Here is a 19,961-nt window from a genome sequence, read left to right as displayed (position 1 = left end):
TTACAGAACTACCTTCAACTAAATGCCAGTTATTCCAAATTACCAAACATCATTTGAAAGTGAAAATTAATGTGATCTATCCTAGTAACAATCTCACTATATAAGTCCAGAAAATTAATGATACAACAGCAGCAGATCAGGCAATGTAAATGCAGCAATGAAACCAAAAACCATGGTAAATCAATTTATCAAATGTTACTTGCAAGAAAAAAAACACAAGTGGGCTCTGACCTTTCAGCCTCACGTCAATTCATTTAAGCTATTAAATGACCTTCTGTAGTTCAGTAATTTTATGTAAGAAAACACTTTCTAACTCTACATGGAGAAGTCACTCTGCCAAAAGAATGAGAATTAATCCATTTTGCTAAAGCTACAACATAAGCTTTGAGAACTTTTAATTAGTAATGAATATATGTAGGCAAAAAAACACTTCAGACCATTTTTAAATTGTTTAACCTGTACAAAAAATGATCCTTGGGAAAAATTATCAACCTATCCTATGCAGAAATGCCTCTAATTTAAATGTATCTAAGAGGTAGATCAAAAATTGATGAAGTAAATAGTTTTGCCAAGTTGTGCCCCTCTAATTCAGTGCAGCATGATGATTCGGATCATCTCATGCACAAAAAAAAAAATCACAAAAAGGTTCAGAGGTAATAGCATGGCTCTGCTCAGACCACACACAGCAGTGTTTATGCACCAAATATGCACTGCCTTCGTTTAAAGCACTGAGGTAGATGGAAATTGGGTTCACTCAGGAAACTGGAGCATTTCAACTTTACCACAAATTAATTATTTTAGCTTATTCTGTTCAGACTACATTCGGAGAGAGAGGGTGGGGGAACAAAAGCATTTTGTGGCTGTCAATCTGGCCTTTAATGTATTTATTGCTATACTGGTTATTTGTAGAATGTGCATAAACCCTGCTGCATTTTGATTAAGCTCAGAGGAAAGGCTGATTGTTGAAACTAACAGCCTCCCCTGTGGCTTAGCATAGCCCACTACAGCAGCTGCATATGTAAACTCTTATTTATTTTCAACAATTTTAGAATGATCAAACAGCATTTGACTTTTTTCTCCCCATTATGGTGATCTAAATGTGTGGTTTAATAAATTCAGAGTGCGCTCTAGCAAAGGCTGCCAAAGTGTACCCAGACAGATCTAATAGCTCTACCAATAATTGAAGATGAAGCTTGCTCTTTGAACAGAATGGCCAAGTCCAAATAGACTGCATCATTATGCATCAAGATGCAGTGATGGTCAAAGGCACCAAGGGTCCATGCATTTAAAATTACCCAGTTATACTAAAAGCTAATCCATTTTGCAGCCTCTTTCCCCAACCCCAGCCTCATGCCATCACTTCCTTGTTTTGTTCCCAAAAGTACCATCAATCAAATATAGGAAATAAACACTTTCATCCTATCTTAAAAAGAAAAAAATGGCATTGCTGCTATTAGTATATATTGGCATCATTCGGCGTCTCAAACATTCACAGAATTTTGATCAAATGATGGTGTTGTGGACCTCAGGAAAAGTGAGGCTAGTATCATTTATCGAATACTCCCATCAGCCAGCAGCTAGAAGCAACACATTTACTTCTGTATTTTTCTCTGTAATGCTCCTGGCTTTTAGCTGATCAAATTTTACTTTTTTTTATTAAAAAAATAAAATGCTTGACTATTACTTTTATAAAGTATACAAAATAAGCAGAAAAAAAGGAACAATTGAGGTACTAAATGCCTGAGGTAGTTTAGTAAAATGCATAATCAATTCATGCCCTGGCCAACACCATTCAACACTTCCCTTAGGTTCTAATGGCAGTGTTTTAGTAATCTTTGTAAAAATAACCCAATTTTAAAAAGCCATTTTGCACGGTGGGACAGATGCCTCAATCTTGCCAACTCCCTTAGCCCCTCCCCAAAGAAAATCTCAAGATTTTGTAACGATTGGAACTATTAAGAGCAATGCCTTTTTGTAACCAGTGAAAAATCAGAAGAGAAAGCTTCATTAAACCCAACAGATCTAAGAATTTTGGGAAAGCTAACAAGGCAATATAAAGTTTTGAAATTAGAACAAAAGAAGGGAAGTGAAAGGGCCTTATTTAAAGCTGGGTTTCACAAGGTTTCTTCTTGAACGCCTAAAGAATACATTCGCACAAAGACAGGGTTCATAGGTTGCCTGGTCCTCGATAAAGGTGACTGGGGAAGATGGAACATATGCTTCTTTATCAGCGACAGGTTTAACTGTCTGTGATTACACAGTCTGTCTCTCTCTTTGGTCTGGCATCTGTCTCTGTGGTGGATTGGAGATCCTGAACTTTTTATTTTCTTCGTGGTTGGGGCTGTCCACTCTGCACTGTTTTTTGTTGCTGTTGTCTTTTTACTTGGGACAAAATTTCTTGAATTTTTCGCTGAGCAAGCTACAGATCAAAGAGAAAAATCAGTTATTTTGTAAGAAAACTTCACAAATCTTAAACTGCAACTCAAGCTTCATTTAATCAATGTGGAATATGCAAGTTCTGAATTCTCTTCCCCCTCCCACTCTAAAAGGAATTAGTAAAAACCGCAAAAAGTTACCAAAAGACTAATTACTAAAATTAGAGATCCACTATAAACCCGAGTTTAAATGTAGAAAAAGTGCTCTTGTCCTTGCATCCACAACCATAATTATATACAAAACTTTCTTCCATATAATAAACCAATACATTTGATACATTGGAACACAATATATAGATTCATCCAAGTCAGATTTCAAAAACAAGTTTGTAAATCATAGAATCGTGCATCACAGAACAAGGCCATTCGGCCCATCATGAATGTGCCAGCTCTTTGAAAAAACTATCCAGTTAGTGCCACTCCCCATCTCTTTTCCCATATCCATGCAAATTTTCTCCTTAAAAGTAATCATCCATTTCCCTTTTGAAAGTTACTATTGAAATAGCCTTTCAGGCAGTGCATTCCAGTTCATAATAACTCGACGCGTAAAAAATAATTCTCATCTCACCTCTGGCTTTTGTCAAGTACCTTAAATCGGTGTCCTTGGTTACCAATCCTTCTGCCAATGGAAATACTTTCTCCTTATTTACTCCATCAAAAGCCTTCATGATTTGATGCCTCTATTAAATCTCCTCATAACCTCTGCTCTAAGGAGAACAATCCCAGCTTCTCTAGTCTCAATCTACACCTATGGAATTCAGATTAAAAGTACCCAAATTTATACTTGTATTTTACCCCATGCCCCAATTTTTTAAAAACTACCCATTTGCAGTTTTCTTTTAAAATGAGAAGTTCAGGTGAAAGCCCAAAACCCAATGGCCAGGCACCAAAGTTGAAAGAGTATCTTAAAAAAAGAGTAGTGAATAAATGATGCCATGCTTTGATTTCAAAAGCCTCAAGTTTGTAGGTGGGAGGCCAGACTGAGGGAGGTTGGGAGTTTCAGTTTTGATATCCAGGAAAAAGGAGTTAGAGTAAGAGATGAGAATGTACGGAGATAGAAGAGCAAGCAAGATAGACTATAGGGTCTATAGAACAAAAAAGGAGAGAATTCAGAGTCGCACTGACCAGAATTGTATTAATAAAGTAGAGACAAACAAAAAATGTTGCTATAGAATTTGGAGGCTATCCATGGAAAGGCGGGGGGGGGGGGGGAAGAGAGGGGGGGGGGAAAGAGAGGAGGAGAGAAAGATCATCTATTGTACCTTTTTAAGGAATGTGAAATGCAAGAGTCGCCTCCCCAAATATGGGAGCTGTAATCAAATCTACCACATTTGGCCTTGCAGGATAGTAGAGTGGAGGGAAAAGTAAGCGTTTAGCATGAAAGAAAAACAAACATTGACTGTTTTAGCACGGCTACATTTAAGGTCAGAGAAGACAGGGCAAGAAGGCTTAAAAGTGGACTCAAAATATAAAGAGATGGTAGCTGTTTAGATTGGAGTGACATGAAGCAATTGCATCTTTGGGAAATTCACAAGAATCACAAGACGAATAACATTGATCAGGAAGGCAAAATTTGCCATCACAGCTCATTCTTCCAGAAAGACCCTACAATACCATCTCCAGCCTCCTCGCATCACGGCATCACTGTTTAAATAATTCCATATTTTTCTTCACTACTCAGAAGTCCATTGTGTGTGTTGATCATCACAAATTTCCTGACATCAGTCCAAAATTTGCCCGTCACTAGTTTGCATCAGAGGACTTCTGGATCACTGGCATGCTGCTTCCCAAGAGAGTTCTCTCACTCAAAGGTGCACAGATGCTGAAGATAAATATGCTAAGGTAAGCAATAGATTCCGTCAGCTAGCTATTAGGCTACAAGGAAAGGTGAAATGAAAAAAAATATATGGATGACTTACTACATAAAGAGATTGCATCTTTGGGAAATTCACAAACATCACAAGATGAATATCATTGATCAGGAAGGCAAATTGGCCATCACAGCTCATTCTAAACCTGGGAACAGCCCTACTTTCAGCCACCAGGTAAATTTAAAGGGGGGCAGGAATTAATAAAATAGCAGTATTAAGTATTTTCAAACAGGCAATATCAGCTACAGTAAAACTGAAGGGAAAACATTAAAGGGGAGCACTGGAGAAAAGCCAAGGTGAAAGCGAACACCTGTGAGAATGGGACAGACAAAAAATGAGACAAGGCAAAAGGGAAGTAAAAATTAAAAAGGGACAATTAAAAGGAGTAGTTTTGAAAAAGCGAGTCCCCAAGATAATAAAAAAATTGGGGAAATAATAGAAGTCGAGACTAAAAGGGGAATGACTGAAGTATAATCAAAATGGAAAATGTGCATTGACTAATTTAGTAAGCTTAAAAAAGTGTGTTGGCTCTGGAGAGGAAGATATTGAAGAGGTCGGTTTCAAGGAACGTCTTGAAGGAGGAGAGTTAGAGAGGCGGAGAGGTTTAGGCAGAGAATTCCAGAGCTTAGGGCCTTGGCAACAGAAGGTATGGCCTTCAATGGTTGAGCGATTATAATCAGGGATGCTCAAGAGGGCAGAAGCGCAGAAATCTTGGGGGGTTGTGGGGCTGGAGGAGATTACAGAGATAGGGAGGGGTGAGGCCATGGAGGGATTTGAAAACAAGGATGAGAATTTTGAAATCGAGGTGTTGCTTATGCGGGAGCCAATTTAGGTCAGCGAGCACAGGGGTGATGGCAGAGTGGGACTTGGTGCGAGTTAGGAGACAGGCAGCCGAGTTTTGGATCATCTCCAGTTTACGTAGGATAGAATGTGGGAGGCCAGCCAGGAGTGCGTTGGAATAGTCAAGTTTCGAGGTAACAAAGGCATGGATAAGGACTACAGCAGCGGATGAGCTGAGGCAAGGGCGAAGTTATGGAAGTGGAAATAGGCGGTCTTTGTTATGCTGCGGATATGTGGTCGAAAGCTCATTTCAGGGTCAAATAGGACACCAAGGTTTGAACAGCCTCAGACAGAAGTTGGTGAGAGGGATGGAGTCAGTGGCTAGGGAATGGAGTTTGTGGCGGGGACCGAAAACAATGGCTTCGGTCATCCCAATAGTCAATTGAGAACATTTCTGCTCCTCCAGAACTGGATGTTGGACAAGCAGTCTGACAATTTAGAGACTGAGGAGGGGTCGAAAGAAGTGATAGTGAGGTAGAGCTAGGTGTCGTCAGCGTACATGTGGAAATGGACAGTGTTTTCAGATCATGTCGCGAAGGGGCGATACATAGATGAGAAAAAGGAGGGGGCCATGGATAGAAACATAGAAAATAGGTGCAGGAGTAGGCCATTTGGCCCTTCTAGCCTGCACCGCCATTCAATGAGTTCATGGCTGAACATGCAACTTCAGTACCCCATTCCTGCTTTCTCGCCATACCCCTTGATCCCCCTAGTAGCAAGGACTTCATCTAACTCCTTTTTGAATATATTTAGTGAATTGGCCTCAACAACTTTCTGTGGTAGAGAATTCCACAGGTTCACCACTCTCTGGGTGAAGAAGTTTCTCCTCATCTCGGTCCTAAATGGCTTACCCCTTATCCTTAGACTGTGACCCCTGGTTCTGGACTTCCCTAACATTGGGAACATTCTTCCTGCATCTAACCTGTCTAAACCCATCAGAATTTTTAATGTTTCTATGAGGTCCCCTCTCATTCTTCTGAACTCCAGTGTATATAAGCCCAGTTGATCCAGTCTTTCTTGATAGGTCAGTCCCGCCATCCCAGATATCAGTCTGGTGAACCTTCGCTGCACTCCCTCAATAGCAAGAATGTCCTTCCTCAGGTTAGGAGACCAAAACTGTACACAATACTCCAGGTGTGGCCTCACCAAGGCCCTGTACAATTGTAGCAACACCTCCCTGCCCCTGTACTCAAATCCCCTCGCTATGAAGGCCAACATGCCATTTGCTTTCTTAACCGCCTGCTGTACCTGCATGCCAACCTTCAATGACTGATGTACCATGACACCCAGGTCTCGTTGCACCTCCCCTTTTCTTAATCTGTCACCATTCAGATAATAGTCTGTGTCTCTGTTTTTACCACCAAAGTGAATAACCTCACATTTATCCACATTATACTTCATCTGCCATGCATTTGCCCACTCACCTAACCTATCCAAGTCGCTCCTCCTCGCAGTCACACTGCCACCCAACTTAGTGTCATCCGCAAATTTGGAGATACTACATTTAATCCCCTCGTCTAAATCATTAATGTACAGTGTAAACAGCTGGGGCCCCAGCACAGAACCTTGCGGTACCCCACTAGTCACTGCCTGCCATTCTGAAAAAGTACCCATTTACTCCTACTCCTTGCTTCCTATCTGACAACCAGTTCTCAATCCATGTCAGCACACTACCCCCAATCCCATGTGCTTTAACTTTGCACATTATCTCTTGTGTGGGACCTTGTCTAAATCCTTCTGAATGTCCAAATATACCACATCAACTGGTTCTCCCTTGTCCACTCTACTGGAAACATCCTCAAGAAATTCCAGAAGATTTGTCAAGCATGATTTCCCTTTCACAAATCCATGCTGACTTGGAGCTATCATGTCACCTCTTTCCAAATGCGCTGCTATGACATCCTTAATAATTGATTCCATCATTTTACCCACTACCGATGTCAGGCTGACCGGTCTATAATTCCCTGTTTTCTCTCTCCCTCCTTTTTTAAAAATTGGGGTTACATTGGCTACCCTCCACTCGATAGGAACTGATCCAGAGTCAATGGAATGTTGGAAAATGACTGTCAATGCATCTGCTATTTCCAAGGCCACCTCCTTAAGTACTCTGGGATGCAGTCCATCAGGCCCTGGGGATTTATCGGCCTTCAATCCCATCAATTTCCCCAACATAATTTCCCGACTAATAAGGATTTCCCTCAGCTCCTCCTCCTTACTAGACCCTCTGACCCCTTTTATATCCGGAAGATTGTTTGTGTCCTCCTTAGTGAATACCGAACCAAAGTACTTGTTCAATTGGTCCGCCATTTCTTTGTTCCCCGTTATGACTTCCCCTGATTCTGACTGCAGGGGACCTACGTTTGTCTTTACTAACCTTTTTCTCTTTACATATCTATAGAAACTTTTGCAATCCGTCTTAATGTTCCCTGTAAGCTTCTTCTCGTACTCCATTTTCCCTGCCCTAATCAAACCCTTTGTTCTCGTCTGCTGAGTTCTAAATTTCTCCCAGTCCCCGGGTTCGCTGCTATTTCTGGCCAATTTGTATGCCACTTCCTTGGCTTTAATACTATCCCTGATTTCCCTTGATAGCCACGGTTGAGCCACCTTCCCTTTTTTATTTTTACGCCAGACAGGAATGTACAATTGTTGTAGTTCATCCATGCGGTCTCTAAATGTCTGCCATTGCCCATCCACAGTCAACCCCTTAAGTATCATTCGCCAATCTATCCTAGCCAATTCACGCCTCATACCTTCAAAGTACCCTTCTTTAAGTTCTGGACCATGGTCTCTGAATTAACTGTTTCATTCTCCATCCTAATGCAGAATTCCACCATATTATGGTCACTCTTCCCCAAGGGGCCTCGCACAACGAGATTGCTAATTAATCCTCTCTCATTACACAACACCCAGTCTAAGATGGCCTCCCCCCTAGTTGGTTCCTCGACATATTGGTCTAGAAAACCATCCCTTATGCACTCCAGGAAATCCTCCTCCACCGTATTGCTTCCAGTTTGGTTAGCCCAATCTATGTGCATATTAAAGTCACCCATTATAACTGCTGCACCCTTATTGCATGCACCCCTAATTTCCTGTTTGATGCCTTCCCCAATATCACTACTACTGTTTGGAGGTCTGTACACAACTCCCACTAATGTTTTTTGCCCTTTGGTGTTCTGCAGCTCTACCCATATAGATTCCACATCATCCAAGCTAATGTCCTTCCTAACTATTGCATTAATCTCCTCCTTAATCAGCAATGCTACCCCACCTCCTTTTCCTTTTATTCTATCCTTCCTGAATGTTGAATACCCCTGGATGTTGAGTTCCCAGCCCTGATCATCCTGGAGCCACATCTCTGTAATCCCAATCACATCACATTTGTTAACATCTATTTGCACAGTTAATTCATCCACTTTATTACGGATACTCCTTGCATTAAGACACAAAGCCTTCAGGCTTGTTTTTTTAATACCCTTTGTCCTTTTAGAATTTTGCTGTACAGTGGCCCTTTTTGTTCTTTGCCTTAGGTTTCTCTGCCCTCCACTTTTCCTCATCTCCTTTCTGTCTTTTGCTTTTGTCTCCTTTTTGTTTCCCTCTGTCTCCCTGCATAGGTTCCCATCCCCCTGCCATATTAGTTTAACTCCTCCCCAATAGCACTAGCAAACACTCCCCCTAGGACATTGGTTCCAGTCCTGCCCAGGTGCAGACCATCTGGTTTGTACTGGTCCCACCTCCCCCAGAACCGGTTCCAATGCCCCAGGAATTTGAATCCCTCCCTGCTGCACCACTGCTCAAGCCACGTATTCACCTGCGCTATCCTGCGATTCCTACTCTGACTAGCACGTGACACTGGTAGCAATCCCAAGATTACTACTTTTGAGGTCCTACTTTTTAATTTAGCTCCTAGCTCCTTAAATTCGTTTCGTAGGACCTCATCCCTTTTTTTACCTATGTCGTTGGTACCAATGTGCACCACGACAACTGGCCGTTCTCCCTCCCTTTTTAGAATGTCCTGCACCCACTCCGAGACATCCTTGACCCTTGCACCAGGGAGGCAACATACCATTCTGGAGTCTCGATTGCGGCCGCAGAAACGCCCATCTATTCCCCTTACAATTGAATCCCCTATCACTATCCCACTATTTTTCCTGCCCTCCTGTGCAACAGAGCCAGCCACGGTGCCATGAACTTGGCTGCTGCTGCCCTCCACTGATGAGTCATCCCCCTCAACAGTACTCAAAGCAGTGTATCTGTTTTGCAGGGGGATGACCACAGGGGACCCCTGCATTACCTTCCTTGCACTGCTCTTCCTGCTGGTCTTCCATTCCCTATCTGGCTGTGGACCCTTTACCTGCAGTACGACCAACTCGCTACATGTGCTACTCACGTCATTCTCAGCATAGTGGATAGATCCTTGGGGGACACCAGAGACAATGATGTGGGGAATGGAACAGGTAATTCTCTGGCTACGATTAGATAGATAAGAATGGAACCAGGCAAGTGCAGTCCCACCCAGCTGGACAACGGTGGAGAGGTGTTGGAGAATGACAGAGTGGTCACCAGTGTCAAAGACTGCAGACAAGTACAGAAGGACAAGGAGGGATAGTTTGCCTTTGTTACAGTCCAAGGATGTCATTTGTAACTTTGATGTGAGCTGTTCAGTGCTGTGGCAGGCACGTTAACCGGATTGGAGGGATTCAAACATAGAATTGCAGGAAAGATGGGCACAACTTTGGTTGGGGACAACACATTCAAGGACTTTGGAGAGAAAAGGGAGGTTGGAGATGGGGCGGTAGTTTGTAAGGACAGAGGGGTCGAGGGTTGTTTTTTTTTGAGAGGGATGATGATGGCAGATTTGAAGGAGAGGGTGACGGGTCACGAGGGGAGATCAGAGAGAAACTGGAGAAAGATGTGAGGTCAGGGCTCGGGGCAGGGGTGATCCTCAGAGGAAGTTTGGTCCAATGGGTTTGGGAAAGAAAGGGAAGAGGCAGAGGCGGCTGAATGTTTCTAAGATTGAGACGATCCAAAGAAGTCCATGAGCTCCTCACACTTATTGATGGAGGTGAGGGTGGAGACTGGGGAGAGGCGTTTAAAAAAGATGGTTAGCATTGGTGAATAGAAGTCTGGGTTTATCTTTACATTCCAGAATCATTTTGGCACATGAGAGCAGGACCTTAAAAATGCTTTATGTGATCCAGCCAGATCTGTTGGTGAATGGCTAAACCAGTTTTTCACCATATCCGTTCAAGTCCGCGCCCCTTGGACCTAAGTGAGTGAAGATCAGGGCTGTATGAGGCGGAACAGCCAGGGTGAGAGAGAGTAATTGTTTTAACAGGGACTAGGGCATCAAAGGTGGTGGTGAGGGTGTGAGTGAGCAGATCGGTAGCTGCAGAAATGTCATGGTGAATGGAGGGCCAAAGGCTGGACAGTTGGGAGTTCATAAGTGCAGTTGTAAGAGTGAAGAGAGAGTTTTTTCCCAGGGGCAGACAAAGATGGAGGTAGGGTTGCGGGGTGGGGGTGGAAGTGGGATGCGAGTGGTGTGGGATACGATGAAGTGGTCAGAGACGGTCTTATCTGCGATTGACACAGTGGGAGTAGCGAGGCCACGAGAGATGGTAAGATTGAGGGAGTGGCCGTGCACACGAGTTGGGGGTTAAGGATAAATAACAGACAGAAATAATGTAGGGACTTTAAAACTCACATACACAAGGATTTATTGGCTGTGACATCCTTTGAGATATCGCAAAGATGTGACAGATACTTGTAATGCAAGTTCTTTCTTGCCTCAAAAGTCAGATAGAGGATGCAAAGTAACGTTCTTGCAATTAAACTTAAAATACTCCGATATTGCAAGATTAGGCAGGTTTAAACTAGTAAAGTGACCAATATTTGGAGATTCTCCCAATAAAGTGAACAAACTGAATACATTTCCAGATAGTGAAGTGGAGGTGAAAATGCTGCAATCAGTTAAGGATCAGTTAGAGGCATAACTAGAAGCCATCAGTCTAAGATAGTCACCAAGAAATCCAATAGGTAATTCAGATGAAACTTCTTTGCCCAAAGAGTGGTGATAATGTGGAACTTGCTACCACAGGGAGTGGTTGAAGCGAATAGTATAGATGCATTTAAGGGGAGGCTAGACAAGCATATGAGAGAGAAGGGAATAGAGGGTTATGCTGATAGATTTAGATGAGGAAAGACAAGAGGAGGCTCGAGTGGAGTTTAATACATGGACTGGTTGGGCCGAATGGCCTATTTCTGTGCCGTATATCCTATGTAATGCTGCAATGGGAAGAATCTTAACATATGAAAGATGATGGGGCAAATTGCTATACATATCTAGTGTCCTTTTTGTCCTACCCTCAAGATTAGTTTGAAGTAATATTTCAAATCTACTGTTACAAATTACATTTATGTAGCAGCACACCCGTGTGTTTTCCAAGTGGTGTTCACTTGTAGCAGAGAAAATGTCAAAATAAATTTGTGGCTCAGGTGCACATCCATCTATGTCCTAACTCAGGATAACCATCTATGACCACTCCAAGGAGTGATCTTTAAAATCACATTATATAAAATCAGTCACAGAAAGAAGTATGGCATTTCTACTTTTTAAAGCAACTCTAGCTCATTTTCCAAACTGTACAGTTTGCATATTCCTCTTCTTGACTTTGGTGCAGGTTTAAGTAGTAATCACAAATTTTTGAAAAAAAATAAAAACTCTGCTCATCAATGGAAGAATTCATCCACCTCAAATTGCATTTTACTCCAGAATAATCTCACTGCCATCATTAATTCAGCTCAATTACTTGGATATAATGGTCAAATTGGACCAAATAAGTGATCCCTAGAGGCGCAGTTGGAAATAAACAGTCTTCCCCTACCCCTGTAGCGAGGTCCACCATAAAATATTGAAAGTAAGGCAACATGTGTACATAGAAACATTCCTGCCAAAGATTGAGTAGTTTATGGATCGTGGCCAAAGGTGGATAGTAACAATATGCAAGTCATGAATCGAGAGGAAAGTGAAAGTTAGGGCAATTACAATGCCTTACCTGACTTGCAAAGAAGTGACCAGTTATTTTTACAATAACCTGGTCATTTTCATCTGGCGTTTGATCACGAGGAACTACCACCTCTGCACTGGTCAGGTTCTGCAGTTCATTTACCTTAAAACAAAATATATTGAATTTATTCACATACACACACACACACACACACACACACACACACACACACACACTCCTACACACACACACGTGTGTGTGTAGGAAAAAAACTGTCTTTTAATTGATGCAAGTGAATGAATTAACTGCAAGATCTGAAGAGTATTATTTCAAAGAGTTTGTAATATAATGCTTGAAGCTACTGATGAGGCCTTAAGACAGTCATGATTTAGCCTTTATAAAATGTTCTAAATTTAGATTCCCCACACCAAATAATTTAAGACAAGACAATGGTAACAAGTAAACAAAATACTGGATGATTTAGCATTTGTGACATGTAACACACAAGACTGAAATCAGAAGCAATTGATGACCAAGGCAATCCATACTGCAGCAGTACAATACATCTCAGGATATGGGCATGGATGGCCTTAGTGTTAAAGGCATAACTAACAGAGATGGATTGAAATAAAAGATATAAAGGGGTTTGTCACGCTATTAGGGGTATGCTAAAGACCAAATAGAGGAAAGGAAGTGGAGGGAGAAATATGTCGGCAAATACATGAAAGGAGTAAAAAAAAACATAGAATCATAATCACGGGGGAATTACAACTACTTGTAAATAAACTGGCCAGGGGAGGGAGTGAAAGGGAAGAAGGGGATGGAAGAGATGAACTGGGGGCATAGTTTCGGAATAAGGGGTCGCCCATTTAGAACGGAGTTGAGGAGGGGGAATTTCTTCTCAGAGGGTCGTAAATCTGTAGAATTCTCTGCCCCAGAGAACTGTGGAGGCTGGGTCATTGAATATACTTAAGGTGGAGATAGACAAATTTTTTGAGCGATAAGGGAGTGAAGAGTTAGGGGGAGCAGGCAGGGAAGTGGAGCTGAGTCCAAGATCAGATCAGCCATGATCTTATTAAATGGTGGTGCAAGGCTCGAAGGGCCAAATGACCTATTCCTGCTCCTATTTCTTAAGTTCTTAAGAGTGTACAACAAGACATTTTACTGGCCCAATATGCAAGAAGCCCAACAATGGAGGAAACACTATTAGACCTAGTAATGGGTAATGACCCAGAACAGATAAGAGAAGGAAGCGTGAGAGAATATCCAAGGAGTAGTGATCACAAAGTAAGGTTTCAGATAATGATTGAGATATATAGATAATGCAAAGTAATAGATTGGGAAAATAAGTCAATTATGAGGGAATGCAGATAGAGCTAAGGAAGGTAAAAATAAGGATAGAAAAAAATATTGAAAAAGAGGTAGAACAGCAGTGGGCAATATTTAAATGAGAGATTGATAGAGTTCAGGAGAAATATATTCCACTAAAACAAAGAACAAGCTAACTAAGAAAGATATGCCATGGATAAATAAAGAAGCGAGGATATAACTGAATCCAAGAAAAAGCCACATGTAAAGTACATAAACAATAAAGGATAGGCTGACAAAAGAAAATATGGGCTAGAACCTCCACTTTTTTTTGCATACTTAACGTCTACTTTACCGTTGAAATGATATATAGCGCCTAGATATCACCCATTTAGCCACACAATGAAAACTGACGGGGCATTTTTTGGAAACTTATTGGCAAGCGTTACTTTCCCCATGTGTTTAACGCCGGGAAAAAATAATAACGCCCGCCCACTTCTTTTGGGCAGAATCATCAGAATGGGTGAAATCAGCGTCCATAATATCGCCCAGCATTCATTTCTGCACTGATTTAACGCCGAGATTCAATAATACTGCCCGCCCATTTTGTTTTGTCGTAAAGAGCATATTTACCAAAATTAGCAGCATGAGATCACCCAGCGTCACTTTCACCACCTCGCACATATATCGCCCACAATATCACTTGCCCAAAAAAAACTGGCCAGAAAAAGTGGAACTAACTGGAACTAATCACAGCGTTATGGACACCATGTTCTACATCACATGTCGCATCCTTTAAAAGGCTGCTGTGCTTCAACCTCGGGGGAGTTCGGATGTACTCTGCAGGTCGTTGGAGTTGATGTGAACATCTCCACAAACATCTTTACCATACTGTGACCGATTGGAATTTAATAGGTGTCTTTGTTGGGAAATTCATTGTTTGTGATCAATTGGTGGAAATCAGAGAGCTATTGCAATGGGGCCTGTTCTTTCTCTTGATGACCAATTACATGCAGCAGACGTGAGATCGCTGAAGGTACGCTCCACAGCATTATATGCCCAATGTAAGACATGCCAAACTGATGAGGAAGACCAGATGTTACATCCCCCCACAAGTACAGGGAGAAGCATTCTTACCTCGACTTGCCCGATATCACCTGCCTTCGGAGACTGCGCTTCCACAAAGAGGTTATCACTGAGGTATGCCAGCTGCTGAGGGGAGATCTGCAGCCTGCCAGCACCATCAGTACTGCACTGTCTGACGAGGTCAAATTCACCACCGCAATGTCGTTCTACACCTCGGGTTCTTTTCAGGCCACAGCTAGCGACATTTGCAGACTTTCCCAGTCTACCACACATTGCTGCATTAGACAGGTCACTGAAGCAGGAGGGACTTGATCAGCTTCCCTATGACCAGGGAGGCACAGAGGGCTCTAGGATTCTCCAGAATTGCAAACTTCCCCAAGGTGCAAGGAGCAATAGACTGTACGGACATCGTGATGCGGGCACCTTTTCAGGATGCAGAGGTTTTCAGGAACCACAAGGGATTCCACTCCCTGAATGTCCAACTGATTGTCGACCATCAGCAAATTATACTGGCAGTGAATGCTCAATTTCTGGGTAGCACCCATGATGCTCACATCCTGGGTGAGAGCACTGTTTAACAATGAGCCACAGGGTCAATGTTGGATGCTTGGTGACAAAGGATATGGCTCGCCACCTGGCTGATGATCCCCCTGCGTGATACCCACACCGAATTTGAGAGACAATACGAGAGCCACAGAGCCACTCGCAATATCGTGGAGAAAACCATTGCCATGCTTAAGCAGCGCTTTAGATGCCTGGACCACTCAGGAGGCATGCTCCAATACCACCCTGAGCAGGTAGTTCAATTCGTGGCGCTGTGCTCCATGCTGCACAACTTAATTATCAGGAGGGGACAAGAATTGCTTGATGAGTCTGAGAGTCCACGTCACCAGAAAGAGAACGAGGAGGCGGACGCTGAAGCCATGCCCTCACGCCCCTGTAGACCGCATGAAAGGGCCCGTGTTGGCATGATAACTGCAAGAGCCTTATGTCAGGAGCTCATCAATGATCGCTTTGCCTGAAAGAACATTGGTGTTATTTACAAGGCTGACACACTGCTGGGTGTGCAGGTGCTCCATCAATGGTGGGCATCACCTTGGTGACAGTTAAAGTTTAAGTTGATTGAAGTTAAGTGTCATTATACCCTTTGATGTTAAGGAATCACCAGCGTGTAACGGTGCAGATATCTGAGCCAATGCGCAACAAGGTTTCGTTAAATAAAAAACATTTAACCGAACATTTGTCTGAAATCATAAGTATTTCTCCCCCCCACCCCGTTTCTCCCCCCCACCTCTATCCCCTTCCCCTCTTGACTCCAAACCGCCTGGCCAAGGAGCTCCTCAGGCGATGCTTCATTTGGGGGGTGGGGGCGGGGTGATGACGGCCAAAACACTGCTGGATATGGGAGAGGACAGTCCCAAGGTGGGAACGTGCTCTGAGCCAGAAGCAAGATATTGCTGCTGGCTCTTGTTTGGTTGGCAATGAGGATGCGGCACCTTGGGGTGCAGTGCCATGCTCCCAGACCACTGGGAGCCCGCTGTCATCAGTGTTCCTGGCTACCAGCTCCAGGGCCTCCACCATCCCTTCCATGTTATATCTTATTTGTTGGATAAAAACTCGGTGCCAACTATGTTCTTGGTGCTTAGTAGGCTTTTTGCTACTGGTGAATCTCCCCCGTGCCTCCCACAACAGCCAAACAAGAACACACCACAGCCACACATGCCTTCAGTCCCTCGAGCTCCCTCTCCCTCTGTCTCCTCTTCTGCGCATGTCATGATGACCCTTGCCCTCCTGAATCGCAGGAATCGAGCGTTGCTATGGTCGGTGACACTTTACGGCAGAAAGTGAGCGAGATTTAACGCAACCGCCCATTTCATATTGCTCGCAGTAACGGCAATTATCAAAAATGGAGACTAGGTGCTTTGAGAATGGGTGAGAAGACGGCGATCTGAAAACCCTTTTTTACCACCCATACTGCCGGAAATAACGCCCATTTTTGGGCACCAAGTACAAAAGTGGAAAATCTAGCCCTATGAGTTTAGAAAAAATGTTAAAAAGACAATTAAGAAAACAACCAGCAAATATGAAATTAAAATATCAAAGTATATTTAAAAATACTGAAGTATTCTATAGGCACATAAGCAACAAAAGGAGATTTAAGAGAGGGATTAGCCTAATAAGGCAGGAGCAAGATAATCTCAGATGATACTGAAATGCCAAAGATACTGGCCCCAAGTTTCGGGCCGCGCCGAAAACGGCGCAGCCCCGAGCTGGACGCCTGTTCTTTGCGTCTAATAGTGTGCAGGAAAAAAACTGTTTAATTCTCCGGCTCCTCGGAGCTCGAACTCAGCTTGGCATGGCGCGCACATCACAGCGGGGGGCGGAGCCAGACACTCACGCCGATTCTCTAAGCAGTGGGGGGCGGGTCTAATTCAAATGAGCCAACGTCGTGCCGGCAACCCTGCGTGTGCGCGTTGGAGCGTGCGTGCACGCGCAGTGTGAAACAAACATTGGCACTCGGCCATTTTTAAAGGGACTGGAGGAAAAAGTGAAGATTTGTCTCTTGGACCCCTGGAAAGGCTTGTAATTTAATTTTTGAGATATTTTTGTGTGTGAGGGAGTGCTTTTAGCAGCACTGTTGAATAAATCACCTGCTGAAATCAGTGAGTGCAGTTTTTCACTGCTAAACTTGCAGAACAGGTGCTGCATTGGTGCATGCAAATTAAGGACTGTGTGTTTGGAGAAATAAGAGTGCCTATTCAACTTTGCAATGGATCAACGTCCACCAAGAACAAAGAATTTCTTGCATGAGGAAGTAGAGATATTAATCAACGTAATTGAGCAGAGATGGCAGGAGCTAGATACCAGCCACAGAGGTCGCATAAAAGTGCCACCAAAAGAAATGAAGAAACGCTGGAACCAAGTTGCAGAAGATTACTGCGCAGTGGTGCATACCAGGAGATCTGGAAGTCAGTGTAAAAAGAAATGGCACGACCTTGGTCAAGTAGTTAGTGAAAATAGTATTTCCCATTTTTAATTTAATCGTAATTGTAACCTGGCTATCTGTATGACCCACCTTGCAGACTGACACACTCTGTAAAAAGTTATATTTTACTCTTTGCAGAAGAAATTGGCCCACAACAAAAGGGAGGCAACTCAGACAGGAGGAGGCACACCCAATCTGCATCCACTGACACCCTTGGAACAAAGGGTAGCTGCTATGATGAGTCGTACATGGAGAAAAGCAATTGGTACAGCACAAGCTGGGCCCGCACGCGAGGAACAGGGTAAGTCCTGAAAATGCATCGTGGCCCTTTAAATCAACCTGCTGCCTAACCTGCTATGTGAGAGAGTACTCATGCCACCCATCCATGCCCCCCCCCCCCACCTTGCTGTTAAACATTTGACCGTTCTGATGTATTTTGCAGAAATGATGATGATGATAATGCTGCTGCCGCCAACCCTGAGGATACAGAACAAGAACCAGTACAACCAGCTGCGGACGAACCAGACTGGATGATGGCAGCGATGACTGAAATGTCTGCAGGGGAGAGCTTCCAAATTAATGTTTATGAGCCCCCATCAAGGGGCATCAGAGTTTCAACCCCTAGTAGAGGTCTTGGTTCCACCTTCCATGGTTTTGATTCCGATGTTGTGGGTCCCAGTGGTGCTGCTGGTATAATGCAGCATTCTACAAACTGTCACAGGACGGGAGAGTGGAGAGCACCAGTTCAAACTGTCACAGGAGCATCCAGTCGTACCCCGGTAACTGCCCCCAAAGGAAGTGGAGTGTGGGAAATTGCACTCTGCTTCCATTGAGGGGTGGTAAGGCCAATTCTGCGACGGGAGCAGGACTTCCACGCTGGGGGCTAAAATTCCCTGCCCCAGAAGGTTACCGCCCACAAGATGGGAGCCTGTGCGGGGAGGCAGAGGGATGTTGAGGGGAGATGGGGGCGGAGAAACCCAGGGCGGGGGACAGGAGGGGCCACATTGCAGTGGAGGTCTGGGGGGGGGGGGGGGGGGGCGAAGTGTGTTGGCGGGGCGGGCCTGTGGGCTCTATGCCTCGGTGCAGGGAGTGTTCAGAGTGGGGTGGACGGGTTGACTGCGCAGATGGCGGTTGGTGGATGTGGTGTGGTTGGTGTCGCTGGGGCTGGGGGCTCGACATCCGGGGGTGTTCGGCATTTGGGAAGGATTCTGACGGGACGGGGCGGGTTGGGTGCGGGAGGTGTGTTCCCGGTGTTGGGTGGGTCCGGAGCCGGGCGGGCGGGGGGGGGGGGGGGCACGCTCATGGGATGGGGGGTGGGCTGTTTGGGGCTGGGATTGGGAGAGACTTCTTCACTGGGGAGTTGTTGGCCTGTGGGGTTCCCTGCCGCGGAGAGTTGTTGATGCCAGTTCATTGGATATGTTCGGGAGGGAGTTGGATGTGGTCCTTGCAGCTGGGGGGGGGGGGGTGGTCGGGGGGTGTGGAGGGAGCGGGCAGGTGCTGGGGTGGGTGATCAGCCATGATCTTGTTGAATGGCGGTGCAGGCTCGAAGGGCCGAATGGCCTACTCCTGCACCTATTTTCTATGTTTTCTATGTTTCTACAGTCAGTGCACTACCGTCTGAGCCTGCGCCTCCCTCTCGCATAGGTTCTGGTTCCACCTACTATGGTTTTGATTCCAACGCTGCAGGTCCCAGTGCTGCTGCTGATATCATGGAGCAGTTTACACCCATTCGTCCAACATCCCAGCCCATGGCTCGCACTCGATTGCTGTCGTCTGGAACACCGAGCACCCCACCATCCCAGCCTGAAACTCTCTCTCTAGTACTGCTGTGTGCAACACACCAGAGCATCCTACCGTTCCAGCCCGAGCCTCTCGCTCTAGTTCTGCCGTCTGGAACACAGAGCGTCTCACAGTCCCCAGCCCGCGCCTCCCTGTGTAGTGGTGCCACGAGACAGAGGAGAAGGAGATTGGAGACACGCTCTCCTGAGATGCAGCGTGCAACAGATGCGGCTCAGGTTGTGGCATTGGGTATGGAGACCAATGAGCTTACCCGATCACTCATCGGTGGCGTCAGTGCAGTGGGTGAAGAGTTAACGATCCTGACGGGAGAAATAGAAGAAATGACACCGGAACTTAGGGAGGGAATGTCCGAGGGAGTGCAATCGACGGCACAGGCCGTCAGGGAGGGCCTGGTTGAGGTAGCTGCTGCAATAAGGGCACACAGCCCGGCCAATCAAATGACACCCCCATGAGGAAGTGAACATTCACTGAGATATGGATGAGAGATTGTTGCAGCCTTTCTTTGCTGCTTTTGTTCTCATTCTTGATGGAACTGTATTAGCATTTTTCAAATTGAAATTGTTTTGTAAGTTTTGTAACTTTACAACTTATAAGTGATCTTATAGTGTAAATGCTCTCACATTTTTTTGTA

General features: G+C 44.5%; 1 protein-coding gene across 1 annotated transcript in view; it reads right to left on the bottom strand.

Moving 5' to 3' along the window:
* Nucleotides 1-410: 410 nt before the first annotated feature.
* Nucleotides 411-19,961, bottom strand: part of igf2bp3 (insulin-like growth factor 2 mRNA binding protein 3) — a 208,836-nt gene continuing 189,285 nt past the window's right edge. Inside the window, exons 15-16 of the mRNA XM_070880958.1 lie at nucleotides 12,199-12,312; nucleotides 411-2,419 (exon numbers count right to left, since the gene is read on the bottom strand). Of these exons, the coding sequence (XP_070737059.1) occupies nucleotides 2,321-2,419; nucleotides 12,199-12,312 (213 nt within the window). The 3' untranslated portion in view covers nucleotides 411-2,320. The remainder of the gene's footprint in view (nucleotides 2,420-12,198; nucleotides 12,313-19,961) is intronic.

Source organism: Pristiophorus japonicus, chromosome 5, assembly GCF_044704955.1.
Source record: "Pristiophorus japonicus isolate sPriJap1 chromosome 5, sPriJap1.hap1, whole genome shotgun sequence".
In the NCBI taxonomy this organism is placed as follows: domain Eukaryota; kingdom Metazoa; phylum Chordata; class Chondrichthyes; family Pristiophoridae; genus Pristiophorus; species Pristiophorus japonicus.
The sequence above is the reverse complement of the archived record's forward strand: the minus strand, read 5'-3'. Positions and strand labels throughout refer to the sequence as shown.